Source organism: Rousettus aegyptiacus, unplaced genomic scaffold (assembly GCF_014176215.1).
Source record: "Rousettus aegyptiacus isolate mRouAeg1 unplaced genomic scaffold, mRouAeg1.p scaffold_m13_p_1, whole genome shotgun sequence".
Classification (NCBI taxonomy): Eukaryota; Metazoa; Chordata; class Mammalia; order Chiroptera; family Pteropodidae; genus Rousettus; species Rousettus aegyptiacus.
This window is the reverse complement of record NW_023416284.1, coordinates 30,406,750-30,428,686: the sequence shown is the minus strand read 5'-3', so window position 1 is coordinate 30,428,686 and position 21,937 is coordinate 30,406,750. Positions and strand designations below refer to the sequence as shown.

The 21,937-nt window shown below is 52.3% G+C and overlaps 1 protein-coding gene across 12 annotated transcripts; it reads right to left on the bottom strand.

Moving 5' to 3' along the window:
• Positions 1-1,648: 1,648 nt before the first annotated feature.
• Positions 1,649-20,819, bottom strand: DMBX1 (diencephalon/mesencephalon homeobox 1). 12 transcript variants are annotated; one of them, XM_036233503.1, is made up of 7 exons: positions 20,743-20,801; positions 18,471-18,671; positions 9,424-9,469; positions 6,869-7,033; positions 3,716-3,910; positions 3,087-3,435; positions 1,649-2,314 (listed from the first exon to the last, which is right to left on the bottom strand). In XM_036233503.1, exons 2-7 carry the CDS (start codon positions 18,503-18,505, stop codon positions 1,878-1,880), a joined length of 1,227 nt encoding a protein of 408 aa, XP_036089396.1. In that variant the 5' UTR covers positions 18,506-18,671; positions 20,743-20,801; the 3' UTR covers positions 1,649-1,877. The 12 variants fall into 12 exon arrangements, with proteins under 12 accessions (XP_036089396.1, XP_036089404.1, XP_036089408.1 ...); XM_036233511.1 differs by lacking the exon at positions 20,743-20,801 and adding an exon at positions 20,265-20,693; XM_036233515.1 differs by lacking the exon at positions 20,743-20,801 and adding an exon at positions 19,859-20,177.
• Positions 20,820-21,937: the final 1,118 nt, after the last annotated feature.

Here is a 21,937-nt window from a genome sequence, read left to right as displayed (position 1 = left end):
GCAGGGGGTGGACAGTTCAGTGGTGAGGCATACAGGTTTGGTGATCATGACCCGGAATCTGCAAGCCAGCCCCCTCCTCCTGCCCTGAATCTCTGAGACCACGTGAAGGCATGGAGATGGGGTGACAACAGAGACTTGCATTGGAACTCAAGAAAAGCAGGATCAAATCCAGATTGTCTCAACTAGAAGGGACCCATTATACTTATGGGAAACTGAGGCCCAGAGATTGTGGCCGTGCCCACAGAGAGGCTTGTGTATGCAACACACATTGCTTCACAGTAAGGCAATAGTAATTTTCTAATTCATACATTGTGCTTTTGAGAGCCATTTTGTCATTGTCGTGAGTTTAATTAAAAACTTCTGAGCACAGACATGCAGAACATTAGAGCTGGACAGGACAGCACAAGCCATCTTAGACAGATGGGGACACAGCCCCAGAGAGGCTATGGGATGGCTCAAGGTCACTTCTCTTTGAAAGGGAGTTTGCTGAACTGGGTTCCCAGTCATAAACGGGAACATACCTTTCTGTGCCAGGGACTAGCTGCACCGCAGCCCTTACTTCAGCAATCAGCTCTGGGGCAGCCCATCAACAGGAGCTTGAGAATACACACTGCTGTGTGGTTTGCACTCACTGTGATCAGGACCTAGAGTTCAACCTTCATTCCTGGCTCAAGTGCATCCCTGCAATGGACACTAGCTGCTGAAGCTGGAGGCCAGGGTGTGGCAGAGGAGTACCACCTCTCTCTGAGAGCATCCCTCCCCCTGCTGCCTTCCTCCAACCAGGGAAATCTCACCAAAGGGAGGTCTAGAGCCCTGTGGGCAGTCCTGGATGAGCCGGGCAGCAGGCTTCTGTCCTGGCGTTCTTACAGGCAGGGCGGCTGCCATTCTACTGCCTGCCCCAGCCTGACTCCTGCCTTCACTCCCCACTTCCTCAATCTTAGGAATAGGGTCTCAAAGCTGAGAAAAGAGAGAAAAGAACATGACTCGCCACCCCTTCTAGGGACCTGTGCCACCTCCTACCTGCAGCTCCAGTGGCTACAGGGTCTCCACCTAGGGTCTGATCACCTCTACTAAGGATGGAAAGGAATGGCTGCCTAGAGAGCGTGCCAGTGCAGGGCGGAGACAGGCAGGTGGGGAAGAAGTAGAAGGAGAGGAACAGGAAGAAGCAATATTGCTAAAGCTAAAAAGTCACAACCCCAAACGAAACACAGCTTGGGAACGGATGACACCAACACAGCCAGTACCAAAGAAAGAAAGTGAGGAAGGCGACAAAAGCCATGGGGGAAAGATCCAGAATGCGGAAGACTAAGGCTCGGGGAAGAGGCTGTCCGGAACAGGACAGAGGCAGGAAGAAGAGGTCAGGGAAGAAGGAGAGAGACAGAGAAGGGAAAGCCAGAATGAGAGGTAGGAGCTGAGGGTGGAGGCAAGGGCAACAGCGGAGAAGAGACAGAGCAGGCAGGGGGCCTGGGGCAGGCAGGTGCCTGAAAATAGAGCTTTATATATTTATATTTATATCTCACATTCCACACATCGACTTACTAAGGGGCAGAAGGGAGGGAGGAGGAGGGAAGGGAGGACGTGACATTGAGGTGGGGGTCTAGCCAGTGAGAGCTTCTCACTCTCCCGGGAAAGCTGGGGGTACCCCAGCCTCTCACCTCCTCCTCTTAGCTTTCATGGGATCCAAGCAGGGCCATGCAGAGGGTATGTAAATGCGAGCTTCACCTAGGGCTGGGGCTCTAGGGGAGGGTGGACAGGAAGCCGGATTCCAAGCCCCAGATCTCTGGGCTCATTCAGTGAACTCCTTGAGAACCACTGGGGATAACCATGGGACTGGGTGGGGGACACCCAAGACCCCTGGCTGAGTCGGAGACCAGCAGTCAGTTAGGAAGAGTGTCGAGTCCCAGGGAGGCCGCATGCTGCTTGGCCCGAAGCCGCAGGTTCTCGATGCTTGTGGTTTTACTGTTCAGGGTAGCCGAGGCAGGTGCCAGGCCTGCCGGGGGTGCAGGCAGCAGTGGGGACCCCCACACGCCCTGGTGGGCAGCTGCAGCTGCTGATAAGGATTGGTAGTAGGACTGGCAGTGCAGTGAGCCCAGCGGGGCCATGTTGACACCCAGGTAGGGCACAGCAGCAGCAGGGGCTGGACCCCCCACTTCAAAGGATGAGTAGTGTACCAGGTTGTTGGTGGCTGCCATGTGCTGGCGGAACTGCTCCTGCAGACGGAAGAGGCTCAGCGGGGATGACGAGTAGGAGTGGGAGGGGCCCAGGAGGCTGCTCCCAGGGGCTGCGGGAGCGAGGGCTAGGCTGCCTGGAGAATCTGCAAGCAGAGAACCAAAGACTCAGGACAAGGCCACTGGTCTGCCAGGAAGGGCTCCCTCAGCCTTCTCATCCCACTAGTGCTGCGGACATGACAGGATTGGCTGAAACCACATCCACCAATGTCAGGGATGCCTGAAGCATCCTGAAGCATCCCTCAGAATTCTGGGAGGGAGGGACTCAGGGCCCCACGTCTGACTTCTTAAGGAGTCAGCTTTGCAAGGGTGGTCAGCTCCTCTTCCCCTCTCCTATCTGTGGCTTCCACCCTCCTCCAGCAGTGAGCTCCCAGCCCTTCCTTCCCTGCCTGGGCTCAGGTTTTGTGTCTGAGATATGCCTCATGCCAGAGCTCTGTTTCTTCAAAAGCACAGCTCCGAGTCTCTGCTGTATGTGGGAATCTCTGGTACCAATATGGTATTCACTCAATATGCACAAGTATGTCTATACTGGTTATTAAAATACTGTAATATTTGTATAATGATTGATAAATAGCTTTTGCCCTGAGCTCCCCCAAGTATGCCTCCCCTGCCACCCAGCCCCTCTCCCCAGAACCCCCAAGATCTTCCTAAGTTTCAGCAACTAAAGGGTGACCACCTGGCACTGGCCTGCTATGGCTGAGTCCTTTCTAATGGGTCACGCCCAAGCGCCACATGTTAAAGGCTCACTCTACCCCACTGCTCTGCCCACCTTGCACACCCAGGCCCTTGTCAGGCTGGACCTGGCTTTTCTCCCTGGGGTGGGCCCCCCGCCCACCCGCAGAACTTGCCCAGCCTCACCTGCCTTGGGGCTGCCCCTCTTGCAGCCCAGCCCCTTGCTCTCAGCCCCAGGGCTCTTCTCAGTTTTGGGTTCCTCGGCCCCTGCCCGGGAGTCCTCCTCCCGGTCAGGCTGGTCCTCAGGGGCTGACTCACTGGCTGACTGCTCAGATAGGCTCAGGTGCATCTCGGCAGGGGGGTCACCGCTGGGCAGGCTGGGGGGCTGGTCAGTCTCCAGCTGGCTGTCTGGGGTTGGGGCCTCAGTCTTGCCTTCCCCATGGGAGCCCTCAGTCTCCTTCTGCTTCTGGAGCTGCTCTTTCTGCAGGCTGCGTTGCTTCTTCCGGAACTTGGCCCTACGGTTCTTGAACCACACCTGGGGACAGTGAGAGGAGCAGTAGGAGGGGGCAGGGAAGAAATGGAGATGTGCAACTGGGAGCTCTGGGAGGGGATGTGCATAATAACACTGCCCTTGCCCCTCTAGGAAACATACCCTCGATCCCTCCCAAAACTCCCCCCGTCACCGAAAGTGTTCATGGAGACAGCAGTTACACTTTGGTACTGAGGGCCCAACTGCTGGCTCCTGGACAGAGGGAAGCCAGACTGATGGGCTGGTGCTTATCGACAAGGTCTTGTTAACAAGGAGCAGGTCCTACCTGCACCCGAGCCTCAGGCAGGTTGGTGCACATGGCCAGCCTCTCACGCATCACCACATCCGGGTAGTGAGTCTTCTGGAAGGTCTTTTCCAAGGCCTCGAGCTGCTGAGCAGTGAACGCTGTACGGCTGCGACGCTGTTTGCGGTGCTGGGAGCCATAACGGGCCTCCAAGATGATGTCTTGAAATGTACAGCCGTTGGAGGGCAAGGAGAGGGGGCCCATTTAATTATGGGAAATAGGTTGAACCTTATCCTGCTCTGACCCATTTCGGACACCCAGGTTCCTGCCAGAATTGGACCCTGACCCTTTCTCCTTGGAAATTACCCATCCCCTCTACATAGGGCTGAGTTTTCAAGACTGTGCCACCCTTATCATTCACTATCAGGATCACGGAGATCTAACTCATCTCCATGAATGACTGTCAGGAATGTGATTTAGGGGGGTCTTCCTTATTTGGTTTGGTGGGGGGAGGTAGGGAGGTGGGTGGGCATTGCCCTGAGATCCTTAAAGTCCTAGGGTACTATGGGTATAATATTCTGAGACAACAGAATGCTAATAATCTGTAAATCTGTCACAAAGGTCCTAACATCCTATGACCCTTAGATTCTGGAAGCTAACACAATACTGGTCCCTGACCATGAGAGGTCGGGCTGCGAGCTGGGCTTTATCTGCAAGGTCTAGTTGAGAGAGGTCTGCTGGGTAGACAGAATTTCCTGGCACTTGACTCTATGTCTTCTAGGTAAGAATCTCATCATCCAGGTTAGCCTATGAGTTTCTGATGGCAGGACCTGAGGCTCCTGCTCTTACGTCTCGTCTGCAGAAAGCCTGGCCTCTGGCAGGGCCCTGCGAGCACAGGAAAAGCTTGTTACATCCAGTCTTGACCCTTTTGGCCATTTCCTCAAGGAAAGGACAGAGACCAGGTTCTAACCACCTCAGGCTTGGAGGGGAGACAGGGCTGGTGGGCCAGTGATTCCACAGTCCTACCTCATGCTGGTAACATGAAAACCACCCAGGATAGAAGTCTGCCTAGGGTTGGTATCTAGCCTCCAGCCCCTCAGCTTGACTAGTTCCTGGAGGATAAACAGTAACCTCTCTCCCTGCCTCCCATCACCCACAAGTGGATCCTGGACTGCCTGTGCTGAAGGGAACCCAAGTTGGGTCAGCTTCCACACAAGGCCACTGGAATCTTTCCCCAGCACTCCAGGGACTGGGGAGTCATCCTCAATACTGGAGCAAAAGGAGGCAACTGGGTGTCTAGGAAGCCTCAGACTTTGGGCTGCTTCTTTTTCAGCTTAAAGAGGCAGCTCTGGACCCCTCACAGACTGGTGCTAATCCCAGCCCCAACTCGGCCTCATACTCATGCTGATCACTCTGGAGCAGGGGAGGGGATGGGACCTGTCTCAGTCGGCCAAACCCTGGTTGGGGGAGCAACACCTCAGCATCCTGTTGCTGGCTCCAAGGACTACAAGAGGCGGGTGGTCACAGCCTGGGAGGCCAGGCTGTCTGTACCATCAGCAAAACCTCCTGCTGGAAGGTGAGGCTTCCATACAAATGCCCATCTGGAGCTCATGTACTTCTTGCTTCAGAATTAGAGAATTGGGGGTAGAGCTGAATACTCCAGTTCTTCTGTCCCAACCAACAGAGGTGAGCCTCTGTCCCTGACTTCTCCTTTCTGGGTCCTCACACACGGTCAGGAGCTGATGGGCTCAGGGATTCGTTTTAAACCGGAGAATAGCCATAGCCGAGGAAGGACTGCACCCACGTTCCTACTTTGGAGACTAATGCCCCCACACCAATTTGCAGAAGGTGACCAGGAGCTCAGTTTTATCCACTGAGCCCTGCCCAGAGGCCTGACAGGGTCTAAAAGAATGGAGCGCTTCCCCCAACCTCCCTTCGAAGCCAGTACTTATCCCCAGGCTGGGTCCTCATATCCCATCCCATCTCTGTGCCTATCTATACTCATGCTAGGCCCTACTCCTTGCCCTTTTAAGGCCTGGTCCCTGTTCCATGACTTCCAGGAAGTCTTCCCTGACTACACCAATCGATCATGCTGCTCTGAGATGCCCTACCATTTGACCTTAGCTACATTCCTCTTGCCATGCCCTCTTACAGGTCTATGAGCACCTGGTCTCCTTGGGGGTGCCCTGAAGTCCTCTGAGGACCTCCTGGCACAGGATGGGCCCACATGGAGTCACCAGCTGCTCAAGGCTTGGCCTGAGACAGGATGGAGACAGGATGGAGACAGAAAATCACACTCCTTACCTATGCTATCGAACCATTCCCATGCCCACTGAGAGGCTGTCAGGGCAGTGTAATAATCAGATGAACCAGGGGACCAGGCTGAAGCTTCTTCATGGGCACTTACCTAGGGACTTGGGTAATAATGACCGCTGAGCACCTACCAGTCTCAGCTGAATACTTTGCATACGTTAGCTCAAATAACTTCCCAACTATCCTATGGGTGATCGCTGTCAGTGTCCCCTGTTTATTACAATGGGGGAAATTGAGGCTCAGAGAAGAAAGATGGATGGACGGACCCTGTAATATTTTTAGCCATAATGTCATGTTCCAACCCCTGATCCCACCCCTGCCTAGATTTAACCACTCTGTGCCTTAGTTTCCTTGTGCATAAAATAGAGATAATAACCTCTCCTTATCGAGGTTGAATGATTTGATGCAGAGAGAGAGAGAGAGAGAGGACGCCTCACAGTGCCTGGCACACCATCGGTATTTGAAACAGAGTGCTCTCATTGTTTATAGACTCCCTGTACCTGAACTATCCTCCCCTGGACACTCCAGCTACTTCCTATCTAGGCTAGTCCCTTATGATCCTACCTCAGCCTCTTCCACTGTGAGACAGGCTAATGAATCCCTCCCTCACAGGGTTGTTAAAGGGATTTGGAGGCATAAGGCAGCTCCAGAGCCCAGCACAGTGTTGGCAACAAGAGGTGCTTGGAGAGTCACATCTAGATTTTGAATTGACATCTCTCTGTGATGCTGAGTGACCTGGGTCTTCCAGAACAAACCTCCTAGAGGAAACTTTCCCATTGCTCCCTCCCTCCTTTGTCTTCCAGAGCCTCCTCCCCTAGACCTCTCCACCATCCCCAACCTTCATAGTCCTGTCCCCAAGGTCCTGTCTCCACAGCCCTTACCAGCCAGTCGCTCAGCCAGCGTAAGTGCATGCACAGAAGGCCGGTAGTCTGGGGCATGCTGGGCCTGCTGGGCCGCCTGCTGGTGCAGGTTGTACATGGCGCTGAGCGAGTTCATGGCATGGAGCGAGTAGCCATTCACCCCGTAGTGCTGCATCGCGGCATTCGCCTGCAGACAAGGAAGTTAGAGAGGCCAATGAGGAAGGCTGTCACTCCTAGCCCACCTTACCCCCAAAAGCTTCTGTCTTGCCCATGACTAAGAGTGGGAGAGCTCCTACATTTATTTCTTCATTCACCCACTCATTCATTGATTCACTCAGCAGGGCTTGTGTCAGGTTTAATACCCTGGGCTTTGGAGTCGGACTGCCTGGACTGGAATCTTAACGCAGCCACTTAGCTTTGTGGTTTGGGACAAGTTGCTTAACTTCTCTGACCCTGTTTCTCCATTTACAAAAAGGGGCTAGAAACAGTGCTTATCTCATGGGGTTATTGCAAGGATTAAGAGAAGCCTTTACAATGAGCCTGGTGCACAGTGGCTCAAAAGTGTGAGCCATTGTGATTTATCAATCCATTTGCTGCTCTATGCTGTCATCTCTTCTTTTGGTTGTCCAGGCACTTACTCATTTGTACATTCATTGATTCACTTGCACACTTATTATTTATTCAACAAACATCCATTGAGGCCCACATAGGGCCAAACCCAGAGCTGGATTGGGGATAGTGAGGCATTCGCTCTGATGAGATTGTGGATTAAAATCCTAATGAGCAACACAGACATAAGAACACTACTGTTGTGACTATTATAAATTCACTACCATTACTTCCCTCTATTCTGATCATATTCTCAAGAAGCAAGCTGCCAAGAGCAATGAACCCCAATTACAGATGAGTCCACTGAGACTTAGAGAAATAGCAGTAGCATGTCAAGGCCACATAGCCAGTCTGGGGCCTGCCCCACCCTACCTGGCTTTAGCTTCATTCTTCTGTGGCCAATTCATTAGAGAACACATTCCTCCTACTGAAATGGCTCAGATCAGCATGATGCTGCCAAAGTCCCATCAGTCCCAAGTCTCCTCTGGACCCTCATAGTCATTGTCTGAGCACCCATCTTGTGTTGGCCTGAATGTCATTTTGGGAATATGACCAATGTATACAGACTCCCAAAGACACACAGATGTTTCCTGTTTCCTGGGTGTTGGGGACGAGGGGAGGGAAGTTTGGGGCAATAGCAGGTCTGTTTGATAAGAGGAAGAATGTGCCCAGGTGTCCCAGCTCCCCACCCTTACTGAAATAGACACAGCTATACACAACCAAACATCCACAGTACATGCCCTCACACACACTCAGACAAGCACACACATTTCATATACAAACACACATATACAGGTATTCTTGGCAAGGCATTCACACACAAACTCAGCAATAGTCACAAATTCCATGTCATTATTTCTACGGTTCCACACAGACATTCTCATAATTATCTATCTGTGCAGTAGATATTCCTACACACAAACATTACAATCACACATATTCACATGTTACTTATATTCAACAAACATTTACTAAGCACTCAGCTACTATGCATCAAACAAAGTCCCTGCCTTGGTGGAATTTACATACCAGGGGAGGAGGTCTATATAATAACAAATAAGCATATGTAATAATGTCAGACAGGAATAAGTGCTCTGAAGAAAAATAAAGCAGAGGAGGAGAATAACAAGAGGAAAAGACAAGATTATTTTAGAACACATGGTCAGGAAAGGGCTCTGATATTTGAAATAAGCCATGCGAAGCTCTGGGGGAAAAGCTTTCTAGGCAGAAGGAACAGCAAGGACAAAGGCCCTGAGGCATGAACACGCTCACTATATGTGTAGAACAATAAGAAAACCAGGGATCTGGAGCACAGAGAGGGAGGGAGCGACTGGAAGAGAGAGTCTGGAAGGAGAGGCGGGAGACAGATTCCGGAGGGCACATGGCCCATTGTAAGGAATTTGAAGTTTATCCTGAGTGTGATGGAATCTCCTGGAGGGTCCTAAATAGAAAGTAACATGATATGATTTGTTTTTAACGTCTCACTTTGGCTGCTTATATGAAGAACCTGCTACAGAGGGTCAAGAAAGAAAACAGAAAGACAAGGCCGACTGCAGAAATTCAGGCCAGCAATGAGGTGCCTGTGGAAGGTGCCTGCAGGGTGTTAGGGGTGAAGATAGTAAGAGGTGGTCAGATTCAGGACATATTTTGCAGGCTGAATCGACATGATTGCTGCAAGGTTAGTTATAAGATGTGAGGAAAAGGGGGAAAAAAGGATGACTCAAGCTTTTGGCATGAGCAATTGAGTGAAGATGGGTCATTTCCTGAATCAGGAACATTGAGGGAGAAGTGGGCCTGCGAGGGGGGACTGGAGGTTTTGAGGGGACATGGTAAGTGTGAAATATAAATCCAACTTCCAAGTAAGAATGTTGAATTGGCAATTGGATACACAAGTCGGGAGCTGAGGGCTGGATTTACAGATTTCTGCATTAACACTCACACATAACACCTACCAAAACATTTACTTACGGAAGCCCACTCTATGCACCATAAACATGACCCCAAAGGCAGAGATCTAAGAGAAAAGAATGATAGACATGGAGACATAATGCATTTAAACATTGCATGATAGAATATACCATAAATAATAAACCTGGAAAAATATTTACCATATTAATGACATAGCAAAATTGATTAAAAAAATAATAGCACAGATAAAAATAAAAGAGATTATCCATAACAAGTAAAGAGCTCTTGTATAGGAACAAAAAGATGGTCACCTTAATAAAAGAGGGCTAAGGAAATGGAGAGACAGCTTATTAAGGAAGAAACATAGCCATCTGACATATCACAAAAAACTCAGCCTTACTTGTAAATAAAGAAATAAAAATAGAAACAAATTTTTCAACAATCAGATTAGCAAATATAAAGGAAAATTATTACCCAGGGTTATCTAGGGGAGTGGGAAATGGCCCTTCTTCTACATTGCTGACAAAAAAAAGCTCTAGTCCCTGCATCAAAAGCCTTTAGAGAGTGCATCATTTGACTCAACAATTCCATTTCCAGAAATTTATCCTTCGAGTATGCAGAGATATGTATATAGGAATATTTATCACAGCTCTGCTTATGATGGCAGACAATTGGAAACCTCACTGTCCATGCAGAGAGGATTAGTTCAGCAGATGAGGGGACAGTCGTGCCCGAAATGGAATATGGTGCCACAGTTTAAAACAATGATGTGTATCTGTATGTGCTGATGCGCACAATACGTTGTTGAGTGGAAGAAATAGGTAACGGTATGCATGATGTGATCCCATTTTTGTAATGTATGTATAAAAATGCATAGAAAAAATAGTCTGGAAGGTTATACAGCCTACGTTAACAGGAGTTATCTCAGAGATAGCAGCTGGGATTACAGGTGATTTTCACATTTATAGTCTTTCCTTCTTTCTTTTTTTGAGGGTGGGGATAGTGAAGGTTATTCATGTGTTCCAATGGGGATGGAGCCAGGCTCCAAAACGTGTCAAGAGCTCCAGGTGAAAAAGAGGGAACGGAGTTTAGAAGTAATTTGACCCATCCCCTCCCCCTCCCCCACCCTCCTGGGCTGGAATGCCCCTCCCCCACCAAACTCTGGGGCTTTGTTGCTTTAAAGCTTTCTGCTGTTAATGTGGTGACATTTTAATTGACTTAATTATTGTTGAACCCAGTTTTTGATGCACGACAAGTCTTTATTAACTGAAGCCAGGAGAGGTACCTCTCGTAGTCCCATAACTCCCCCAGCCCATTGGTCCTCTGAAGGTCTCTAAGACCTTCCCAGTCTGGCTTCTGTCCACCCCTCCAGCTTGATGTCCTTCCCCTGCACCCAGTAATACCAGATTACCTGCCACTTCTTTTTGTCACTTCTGTGCCCATTGCTCCTGCTGGGCCCCCCACTCAAAACACCATTCCTGGCCCTCCCCCTTAACCTGACCAATCCCTCCCTCTCCACCAAGGCCTAGTTCAACTGATATCTCCTGGGAAATGGGGCCTTCCCCAACTCATCCCTAAGAAGGCATCTTTCCCATCTCTAGGCTTCAGATAGCTAAGCTCAGGTCACAGAAATGATGATGACAACAATACTAAAAGCTACCATTTACCGAACATACTCTCTGAGCCTTAGCTCACCACACAAGCACCTTCCATAGATTTTCTTAATTCCATTACCTGAATTAGAGGAGTGTGATAATACTTCTTTCTCCCCCAATGGACAGAGCTCCTTGAGGGTAGAAAATGTATCTCATGCATTTCTGTACTCCTCACCACAGCCCAAATCACAGGATCTGGCACAGAGGTAGGCCCAGGAGATAAGGATCAGATGAATTAAAAACAACAACTATTTTTTAAGTGCCTCAAATATATCAGACGTCTCCTTCATTCCTCCCAATGCCCCAGGAGGTAGGGACTGTTATTATCCCCATCTTACAGGTGCGGAAATGGAAGATGAGAAAGACTGGATAATTTGTTAAAGGCCATGCTGCCACTAGGAAGTGGTGGAACAGGTTTCCACAGGTGAGGTTCTTCCCACTAGCTAGTGTTTCCTAACCCCAGTCACTCAGGCTCTTACTAAAGCATGTTTCATTCTAACATCTCTGATTTGACCCAAGGCAATAGGACAACGGCAAAGAAAAAGCACACTTCCCCTGGTGTGTACACTCATGCATGCACGTGTGTGTATGTGTGTTGTGAGATGAGGCTGTATGTAAGCCCAAATCCTCCCAGCTCAGCTCTCCTCTACCCAGCCTCACACTCCTCCTCACACCAGGTAGACATCAGAGGCCCAGGTTTACCTCTGAGGCCACAGAGGGGCCCTTGTTGGTCGAGGCTGCTTACCATCTGAGCTGTACACATGTGGTACCTAACACACAGTCACCTGTCTATAGCACATCTCATTGTTTATGTGTAGCTATGTATGCATTCAGTCTGACTACAATCAACCACACAGCAGTATGTGCAGGTATCTGTAGTTATTTATGTCTGTGGGTATGCCCTGCACGCGTGCATGTGTGTGTGTGTGTGTTTGTGTGTGTGTGTGTGTGTGAATGAAAGAGAGAGAGAGAGAGAGAGAGAGAGAAACCAGAGGAACGTACAGTAAATGGTACCCTCAGAAGTCATCTGGCCCTTAACAGTCTGGAAGAAAACAAGAGAGAAATACAAAAAAAAAAAGAAAGAAGAAAAGCAAGGACATGAAGCTGATGCAGCAAGATAGAAAGACCCATCAGCACAAAGATAAATAGATTTTTCTTTTCCATTTTTTGTTTCTGCAACACCTAGCACAGAGCCTGGTACACAGCCAGTGCTTAGTAAATAATAAACGTCAAATGGATGAGAAAGAACCACAGACTAAAAGATGGTAAGGGAATCAGGTCCGCCACAGACCAGTATGGTCCTCCAAGCAGAATGAACACTCAGAGACCCCATCTACAATCTCCCTTGTCCCAGAACTATAAGCCTGGGTCTGGGGGGAATCCTGCCCAGTGAGCCCTTTCTTAGAAATAGGGGCAGTCCAGACCTGTCCCTGGGATTCTCAGCCAAACCTAGAAGCTGCAGTCCCACCTACATTCAGTTCTGAGTGCTATGAGCCCTACAGGGAGGCCAAGAGCCACCCAGGCTGGAGTCCTGCAGGGCCTACAGGAGCCTCTAAATAGGGCCCTGCACTCCTGGCCTCAGGCCGGGCCCTGCGTGGGCTCAGCCCACTGCACACTCCAAACAGAATCAATTATATATTTAAAAGGTGCCGCCCCGCAATTCCTGGCAAGCCAGGAGAGCCATCCATCATGGCGCGGCCGCGTTTCACAAGCTGTCGAATTGTGCTTACATTGGTTAAAAGAATCTTTATATTTCATTAAGCAAGCAGATCGGCGGATCTCCCGCCACAGGCGCCATATAGATGGCTTTAATTTTCCAAATCTGCAAATGCATCCGTTATGTCCCCGCGTCGCTGCTGGCTGCGGCCTAATGCCCAGCCAATCGAAGAATCAAGCAGAATTTTATTAGGGGGCATTTTTTATAAATTAACAGCAGCACTGCTAGGAAACCACATGCAAGGCATCTTTGATTAAAAGGAAAGTGGACCTTTCCTTTGGTCACACTGGGCTCAGCCACCCCACAGGCCTACCTCATCTCTCACCTCTTCCTCTTTTTCTGAACTTTTAATTCTCCATTCTCATTCCCACACATAGTGGGGAACAAGGCAAAACAACTTTGTTTAAGGGAAAGCAAGAAAAGCAGGAGAGGAAAGAACCAAGGGCAACTTGCCTCCCCTGTCCCAAGCATGGTAAGACACATTATCTCATTAACAATGACAACTGCCTTTCATTGAACGTTTACCACCAGCCAAGCCCTCTTCTACCCACTCAATACAACCCTACTAGGTAGGAATTATTATCCCCATTATACAAATGTAAAAACTGAGACTCAGGGAGGTAAAGTTATAGTGAGTAGGTGGTGGAAGCAGAAAAGGAACTCTGGGTCGCTGAGAATCTTTCTGATATTTATGTCCAGAATGTGGCCAAGAGCTAGACCCTGGTGAGGAGTAAACCTGGGTGCCAAAGGCAGTGGGAGGCATTGCAAGGTAAAGTGTTGCCATGGACTTCCTTTCCTGAGAAATGCTGATCCTCCTTCAGCCCTGGACATGCCCCCAGAAGAGGCTGTCCCTCCTACCTAGCAGTTTAGAGACCAAAAGGACTTTTGCTCAACAGAAGAACGTAAATAAATGAACCAAGAAGCATCAACCCAGAGCTCCTGCCCCAACCTCAGGTTGCTATGTGACCTTGTCTAGGGTCCTATCATCTCTGACTTCTGCTACAACACTGACCGAATGACTGCTCCAGGAGGGAGAGAAAGCTTTGCTGTGAGAAGGGTATTCGACTCAGGACTGCCCAGCCACCTGAGGGAGGCTAAGGAGGAAAGATTCCTTTGTGAGTGTGCATGTATGTGCACATACGTGTGTAAGTGTGCATGTTGGGGGAGTGACTGAATAAGATGATCTAGAATTCTTCCAGCTCTGGGCTAACAGATCTGAGGTTTTAAGAGAAGCCTATGCCTGGTACATGCTAGATACTCAACTATAGTAACCTCATTAATTTCTTATCCCAACTCTATGAGCGAGGCAGCATTATTATCTCCACTTTACAGATGAGGAATTGAGGCTCAAGGAAAATGAGGTGCCTGTGTCTGTTTGGAAATTGTGAAAGCTAAGCTCCCATCCCAATAAGTACCCCTATTACCATGTCGGTCCTTAGTCTTGAGTTGCCATGAATTAGCATTGGAAGCATATGATGTAAGGTGATACCCAGACCCCTGCTCCACCCTGCCTTACTCTGCTCTACCCTACAGGCACAAGGTCTAGGGACAGGCCAGAGATGAGGATATCCCTGCATCTTCTCAGATGCTGTTTATTTTACAGGCGTTCCAAGAGTCCCAAATCCATTCTCAGGTCCATGCTGAACCCTCCAAGCTCCCTGAAACTCCACTGTCAGTATCAGGCTCTCCAAGGTCCAGAAAGCCCAGGAACCAACCTCTTCCTCACCTTGCAAGGGGCCAGATTTCTCCCGGCCATGCCCCCGCTCCAGGGGTTGGGCCAGAGTACCAACAATTCAACGATTCACCGTGGTCAGCAAGGCCACAGGGAAATACCCAAGGACACATTCTAGAGACACATATAAGGACTAATGGCAGAAAATATGGCATCATTTACTTCTGGGTAAGAGTTGGGGAGGCTGGGGAATGTTCGCTTCCCTCAGATCCTCATTCTCTCGGGTTGCAAACCTCTGTCTGCCCCAATGCTCCAACAGTGCACATTTAAACTTGTTTCCATCGTCTGTTTAAAGCAAATAAACTCATGTCTTAGGCCAGTTATCTCTGGTCCCTTCAAATCCAAATTTCCTGAAAGGCATTTCCAAATTTGTCGTCTCCACTTCCTCCCCTCCTGCTCATTCCTGACCCACTGCACCAACACCTTCCCACCCAGCACTGAGACACAGCTCTCCAAAGTCACCATGTCCCTACCTCCTCCTCTGGGAACACTGTCCCTCCACCAGCATTACCTGGAGAACTATTGATCCCTCATACTAGGCTTAGGCACCCCCTTCTCCAGGAAAGCTCCCCTGTTACCACAGGCTAGGTCATGTGACATTTTTGAACTCCTACCATAGCATTACCTCACCAAATCATAGTTGTCCATTTGCCTGCCCTTCACTCAAGATATAATAACAACTATTTTTGCCAGCCATCCTGATACAGATCTGACAGGCAGCATTTCATTTAATCTTGAGAACAATCTCATGATTCCCATTTGATTGATAAGACAGTTGCAACCCAGAGAGGTAAAGTCACTTGCCCAAAGCCATGCATTTAAGCAGCTTAGCCAAGATGAAATCCACGGGAGTCTAACTCCAAAGTGTGAATTCAGTGCTCATCTAACCTTGCCTTCCACAGGCCAGGGTCTTGCTCTGGAGCCAGTACTTAGTACCCAGCACAGGGAACATTAGACATTCATTCCACGAGTAAAGATAGAGCAGTGGACTCTGTTTGTCAGGCAATGAACTCTCGGGTAGTGTATAGCGTTTCAGCTCCAAGGCTCAGATTCTAGGGGAAATGTAGATGGTCAGATGCCCTGGATGACAGGAGACCAGCTCTGGGAGATGTGCAAATGGCAGCAGAGCCTAGAACTGAGTGAGCCATTCTCCTCCTCACCCTATGGCCTGCCCTGCCCTATCCTCACAGAAGAGGCTCCATGTCCCTACAAAAAGCCAAGCCACCTCCTGGCCATAGCTGTAGCCCTGACCTTGCAACCGACTGAGCCTTGTTCCACACCAACCAAGCCCTGGCCACTGCTCTCACCTAGGTCATGCCTCATCCCCAAGCTGCATTTGATACAGGCACCATGACCCCCACATTGCCACCATTCACCACACTCTGTCTTATCCATGTGGGTAGGGACAGCCATCCAGAATCTCTGGCATTCTCCCTCCAGCTCAACTGAGGGCCCTAGAAGTGATTCTGGAGTTGAAGCCGAGGACCTCAGACAGGTGGGCTTCAGAGTGTGTAGCTTTGCAAGGGTCAAATCGGATGCAGTACTGGACTCTGGGCACCTAGAGCTCAGTTCCTCAAAGGAGATTCTCACCTTCCCTCTTGGCTCCGGGATGAAGGACAGGGGTAGAAGGAGGGGCATCACAGGGAGAGAGCCAGGGTCGGGGGTGGGTCTCCGGACATACCCCGCCCCTGCGGCCCTCCAGAGGAGCCCAGGCGCTTAGTTCCCTACACAAACTGTTATCCATTAACATCCAATTATCCCTCGGTCCGAGCCATTAATTATAAATCAGCCGCTAATTGGGGTAATTAGCCCCCCGCAGGCTAATGGGCCGAGACTGAGGGAGGCCCCTCCCGCCTACGTCCTCAGGTTTTCCGAGGTCTTTCATTTGGGGTGGTGCAAAGAAATCGGGCGGCAGGAGCTTTTTTTTTTTTTTTTTTCCAGGCAGCGAAATGCGGCAGGGAGAGAGAAGAGAAAGCTAGTTTTTGTTGTTTTTTCTCTAATGCCGTCCAGTTTCGGGGCTTGAGGGCAGCCTGGCACGGGGCGGGGAGGCTTGATCGCAGCCCCGGGGTATATCCTGAGACCCACCCCGGGAATTGTCGGGATAATTGTTTGATTCTCTGCTTCCTTTCCACTCGAGAGGCAGCTAGAGCGCCACAGACGAAGACCGAGGAGACTGGGACGGAGCCGGGGTGGAGCAGGGGACAGAGTAGGCCACTGCATGTTCCTTGCCTCTCCCTGGCCTGGAGGAGGCCGCCTCGCTCTCCTGGTTCTCCGTGGCTGGGGAGTCCCGCGGGGACGAGCTGGGCCGCTCGAGGCTCGTCCAGACCCAGACCGAGCCGAGAAACAGAGACTGCGGAGTCCCTGCGTAGCCGCTGCTCCCTCCACAAGTGCTGGCCTCGGTCGGCTGGAGGAACTCGGGGAGGGGTGTGTCGTGCCCGCTCCGAGAACCGGGTTCCCGCCCTACGAGCCAACAAACAGATATAGGGCGCCGCTACCTCCCGAATAAACCGTGGTGAATAGGGCAGGCGATTAGAAAGGGATGCGAGACCCAGTGGGCTCCGGTGACATTGGGGTACACTGAAGCAGCGCCCGCAGTGGCGACAGACTGGCTGAAAAGAGTGACTTGGTCTGGAAAATATACTCCAGTCTGGCGACTGCGGAACCAAACACTGTGTCCTTTGCCGGGCGGGGCCAGAAACCCAGCTCAAGTCCGAAGAACAGTTGGGGCGAGAGCTGGGATCCGGGTTCTGTGCGAGCTGGGACACTCGCCCATTCAGCAGCACTGAGGCCGGATCAAATAAGTTGTCCGAGGAACGGACTGGTGACTGAACAGAGAGAGAGGGCCGCTGGATAATGGAGGGCCCCGCTAAGTAAGTACCCTTCTTACCAAAGAGAAAACTGAGGCGCTGGGGCGCGCATTTATTTCTCAAGGTCAGAGGTGAGGGGTGCTCAGCGTTGGGCGAACGTCGAGGCCGGACCACACGTTCTGCTGGAAGCTTACGAGTCCCCCCAGCACCCCTCCTCACCTCACCCTCCCGCTCTGTAATGGGCTTTGGCGGGCGGCAGCGGCGTCGCCCGGGGCCTTGATTAGATATTTATTGCTGTCATTTACATGGGCACTGCGGGGCGGCCGAGCGGGACCGTGGGGAGGGGCGGGGGAGAGGGGAGAGGAATGGGAAAGTGGGGGAGGTGGGGGCTGGCTCCTGGAGGACCAGAAGCCCAGCAGGGGAAGTGAGCGGAGAGGCCTGGAGAGAGCAGTGGGAATGGGGAGCGGAGAGGACAGGCCACAGACGTAGACTCGAGGGCCTTTCTGGCTGCACTGGGCCAGTGTGAGAGGTGGGGCTGTTGGCCTTTGCCCTTGGTGGGTGTCTCCGTGTGATACCCGTGAGTGTCCATGTGTGCATTTAACCTGTGGGTATATAACAGTCTGTCAGAAGGCTTTGTGAGTTTATGTCCAGCCTGTGTGCCCCTATGTGTATGTGCCTCTACTTGTGAGACTTCTCACCTGGGTGTGCTTCAGTGAGATACTCATTGTCCAGTCCAGGTGACTAACCCATGCATCCAACCGTGCGGTCGTCCGTGTGTGTATCTGTGTCCCAGGGTCTATCAATCTGGAATGCCTGAAAATGTGTGTCAGGTTGTGTTCAGGATTAGGTCAGAGATGCGCCTGTGCCCCTGGCTCAGTTTCTTTCCCGTTGCCCCCAAAACCTACAGGCGGTTTGGGTTTTCCAATTGCCAAACCCTATCTGCTGGCAGAGGTCCGCGGAGGATCACCCATTCGGCCTGACCTGGCCAGAGTACTGTCAGCCCCTCGTCCTCTAGAAATTTTGTTTTCTGCCCCAGTACTGCTAGGCAGTAATGAGTGTGTGTGGAAGGGGTCCCCAGTACAAGTTATGTTTGTATCAGAGCAGAGAAACAGCTCCAATTTCGTGGCCACACGGGACCCTACATGACAATGGCAGTGACAGGTGTTCAGGGAACACCCTCCGCCCCAGACACTCACCCAAGGCCTTCGAAGCTGACCTGCCAGCCCACCATCAGGCCGAGCCCATCCCGAAGCCGAAGCGCTAGCCTTTGCGGTTGCCTTCGCCCGGGGCGGGTTTCGTCTCCTCTGCAGCTCAGCTCTTCAGTTCCGATTTCTACGCAGGGTCTGTGAGGCCGCAGCCAGGTTCTCGCGTCCTTGCCGAAGTCCGGCCGCTAAGGTCTGCGGGTTAGGGGAAGGTGTTTACCTCCCTCCTAAGTTGCGATTCCCTGATCCTTTTCCAAAGATTGTCTACCCCGGCCTCGAAAGAGGAGAGTTTGAGCCAATTATCCGGATAATTTGTTCTCACTAGGCAGCAAATTCGATTTTTTTTCTGACTGCCTACACACACATTAGCACAGCTGGTTCGCAGAAAGAGGAAGTAGGCATTAAATTCACCGATTCTTAGTTCAGAGTGCCTTCCCCATTGGGGGACGACGGGCAAAGCCAAGAAGTGAAAAGCGAATCCCAAAAAACTGAAAACAACTCGCTCCACCCCACCTAAAACTAATAGGTGACAGGACTTCTAGGAAGACGCCTGCCCGGCCGACCCGCCTACAGCGTACAGGATCCCGAGCTCGAGTGAGGGGAAGTCACCGGCCAGCGGCTGTCGCAGCGGCGAACTGGAAACCCATAGTTTTTGCGGCTGCAGCGGGAACAATCTCTGCAATGGGAACAGCCTGTCTGGCACGGACCATCGAGTCAGTGGAGCCCTCTTCTCTCCTAGTTCTGAAACTGGAGGCGCCCCCAGAAAACCAGCACCCGCCCTGCCAGCCCAAGGCCCCAGACTTTTCTCAAACGAAAAAGATCATCCCGTACCCCGGGCGGAACCGGCTCCACGGGTTCCCTACGGGGGGTATTCCAAGCACGGAAAGAGGGCAAAAAGGCCGTAGATTCCGGCCTCCTGCCACCCCCAATCCGGACTCCCTCATCCGTCAAATCACAACACTGAGGATCCCCCACACATATACACACACGCTGGAAATCCAGGAAAAGTTCAGGCTCCAGATTCCGGGGGAATTTGGAGAAGTTCTGCTCAGGCCCCCTGTGCTCACCACCAGGGCGTCCGCGGCCCTTGCGCAGGGTCTGGGAACTTGTGACAAACGAGAAAGTTCAGCCGGCGGCGTCCGGGAGAGCGCCTGTTCCGGTCCAGGAGCGGCCACGGACACCCGGATGGGAGACCTAGAGAGTTGACACTCCGCAGTCCCCGCAGCCCCTCGGCCGCTCCACCAGTGCACCGCGAGACTGGCTCCAGGGCTGGTCCCCCAGCCTGCGGGTCCCCGCCAGAGCTCCCCGTCCCGGGCCAGCCGAGGCCGCCGGACGCAAAACGAATTCCAGGGAACTATGCCCGCTGAGCCCCAAACACCCACCTGGGGGGCCTTAGCCTGAGCCGGCGTTTACGAAGACTGAGGGTGGCTGAGAGCGGAACCACCCTCAACCGGAGAATCCGAGCGGAATCGCAAACCAGGAGCAAAGGCGCACTCGTGAGCCGCAACAGAGTTTAAGCGGGAGTCGCGCGAGCAGGACTAGAGCCGAATCCCCGGCGATGCCCTGGGCACTACGGGGCTCGCTGGGCGTTATGGACGCAGAAGCTGGAGAGGCATGGGCGGCCCCTGCGGTCCCGGGTGGGGACCTGAGCGGCGGGCGGCGCCTCCTACCCAGCCCCAGCCCGAGGCTCTGCGATGCCCGAGGCCGCATCTGTTCCGCATTACCCCGGCCACCTCCTCCCCACTCCCTCCAAACTGAGAAGGATTTGTCTCCGCTTAATATCCAAACCTTTTTTGTATTTATTTTTTTTTCAGGGGCGAAGTAATATCTTCCAAATGAGGCAAAACCGTGACGGATCCGAAGCGTTCTCTGCGGGTGCCTGCGTCTCCGCGGGCCGAGGCTTCTGTCTCTGCCTCGGCGCGTTTCTGCCCACCGCTCGCTCTCCTCGCTTTCTGCCTCGGAATTTCGAGTTCTGCGCTCTTTCTGGCTCTGAGTTGCTTGCTCTCTCTTACTCCGTTTTTCGCCCTGGATATTGTTCCCTCTATCTCTCCCTGACTGTGTCCCTCTGGCCTTCCCCTCCTCTGCCTCTGTTCCTGCGCAGTCTGTCTGTCTGTCTGGCCAAGTCCCTGGTCCCAAGCAAACTTTCGATCCTCCTAGCTGGCACGGGACTGCAGGACCACAGGAGGGGAGGCGGTCCCTCTACCTCCCCGCTCAGGTGCCCCTCCCGGTTCGGCCCCGCCAGCCCCGCCGCCCCGCCCGCTCGCACCTGGTCTTCCCGGCCGGTGCTGCCGCCGCCGCTGCCATCTACGCGCGCCGTGGCCGGGCCCGGAGTTTTAAACCGCGTTTCCCGGGCGCCCAATGCGGGCCCACGCGCTCCCAAATGGCCCCAGTGGCTGCCAATCACGTGCCGCTCCCGCCCCCGGCCCGCCCCGCCGGTGCTGCAGAGCCGCTGTAGGCCTAGGTCGCTGGGGTCCGACCGTCGGTGAGTCTGTGGAAAAGGCCAGCGTCCTTCATCGCCTCCGAATCTCTGTCACTCGGCCTTTGGGCCGGGATCTCTACCTCTGTCCGGTCTACAGAAGCCACAGGCCGATCCCGGGGGCGAGAAGGAGTCTTGAGAAAACTTCCCCTCCCAAGGCCTCCCCCGGAGCCGACTGCTGGGGGCTAAGCTCTAGGGTTCCTAGCGATGGCGTGAAGGAGCCCTGACTCCCTTCCCCGCCGTCCCCCCAAGATTGGCCTTGAGCTTTGGGCGCGCGCGCGCGCACACACACACACACACACACCCTCTCTCTATCAGTCCCACACCACCAGCAGCCCTGCTATGCCTGCGACCACCACACCACAACACCCCACAAACCCGCAATCAGAGCTCACTGCCCACACACTCAGCCCATACACAGGATGGCACTCCTAGCAGCCATCACCTGTCTGGCAGCTGGAGACCTCTCGGAGAGGCTGCCAGTGTGACATTCGGCTTCACACGCAGCACACTCACCTGTCTCAAGGGAGACAGACACAGGATGCCTGGCTCACAAGGGGAAAATCCTGGGCCTGGGGCGCTGTGAGTTCCTGCCAGTGCACCACTCTCTCTAGGCAGGACCCCTTCACAGGAAGACAGTGTTCTGGAGCTGGCTCTGGGGCCATGTGGTGATGGAGGCTGCCTCCTGAGAGGTGTCTGAGGTGTGTGCCAGAGGGGCAGGTTAACGCCCACGCTGTGGGCTATGCCCAGTGGCAAGTGACTGACTGTATTGAGGCTCTGCGTGTGTGGCTACGTGGAAGTGACTGGAGAAGCGCTCCAGGTACATGCAGCATGTGGAGTATGTACTGCTTGTGTCCTTGTAGGCTGGGATTCTGTCGGGCCTGCCTTTGGCTACAGTGGCAGCAACTGAGATTTGCATGTGGAGAGTGTCCTTGTGACTGGTGCTCCCATGATCACAAGTTTATGTTTAACTGTCGAGCCTCAT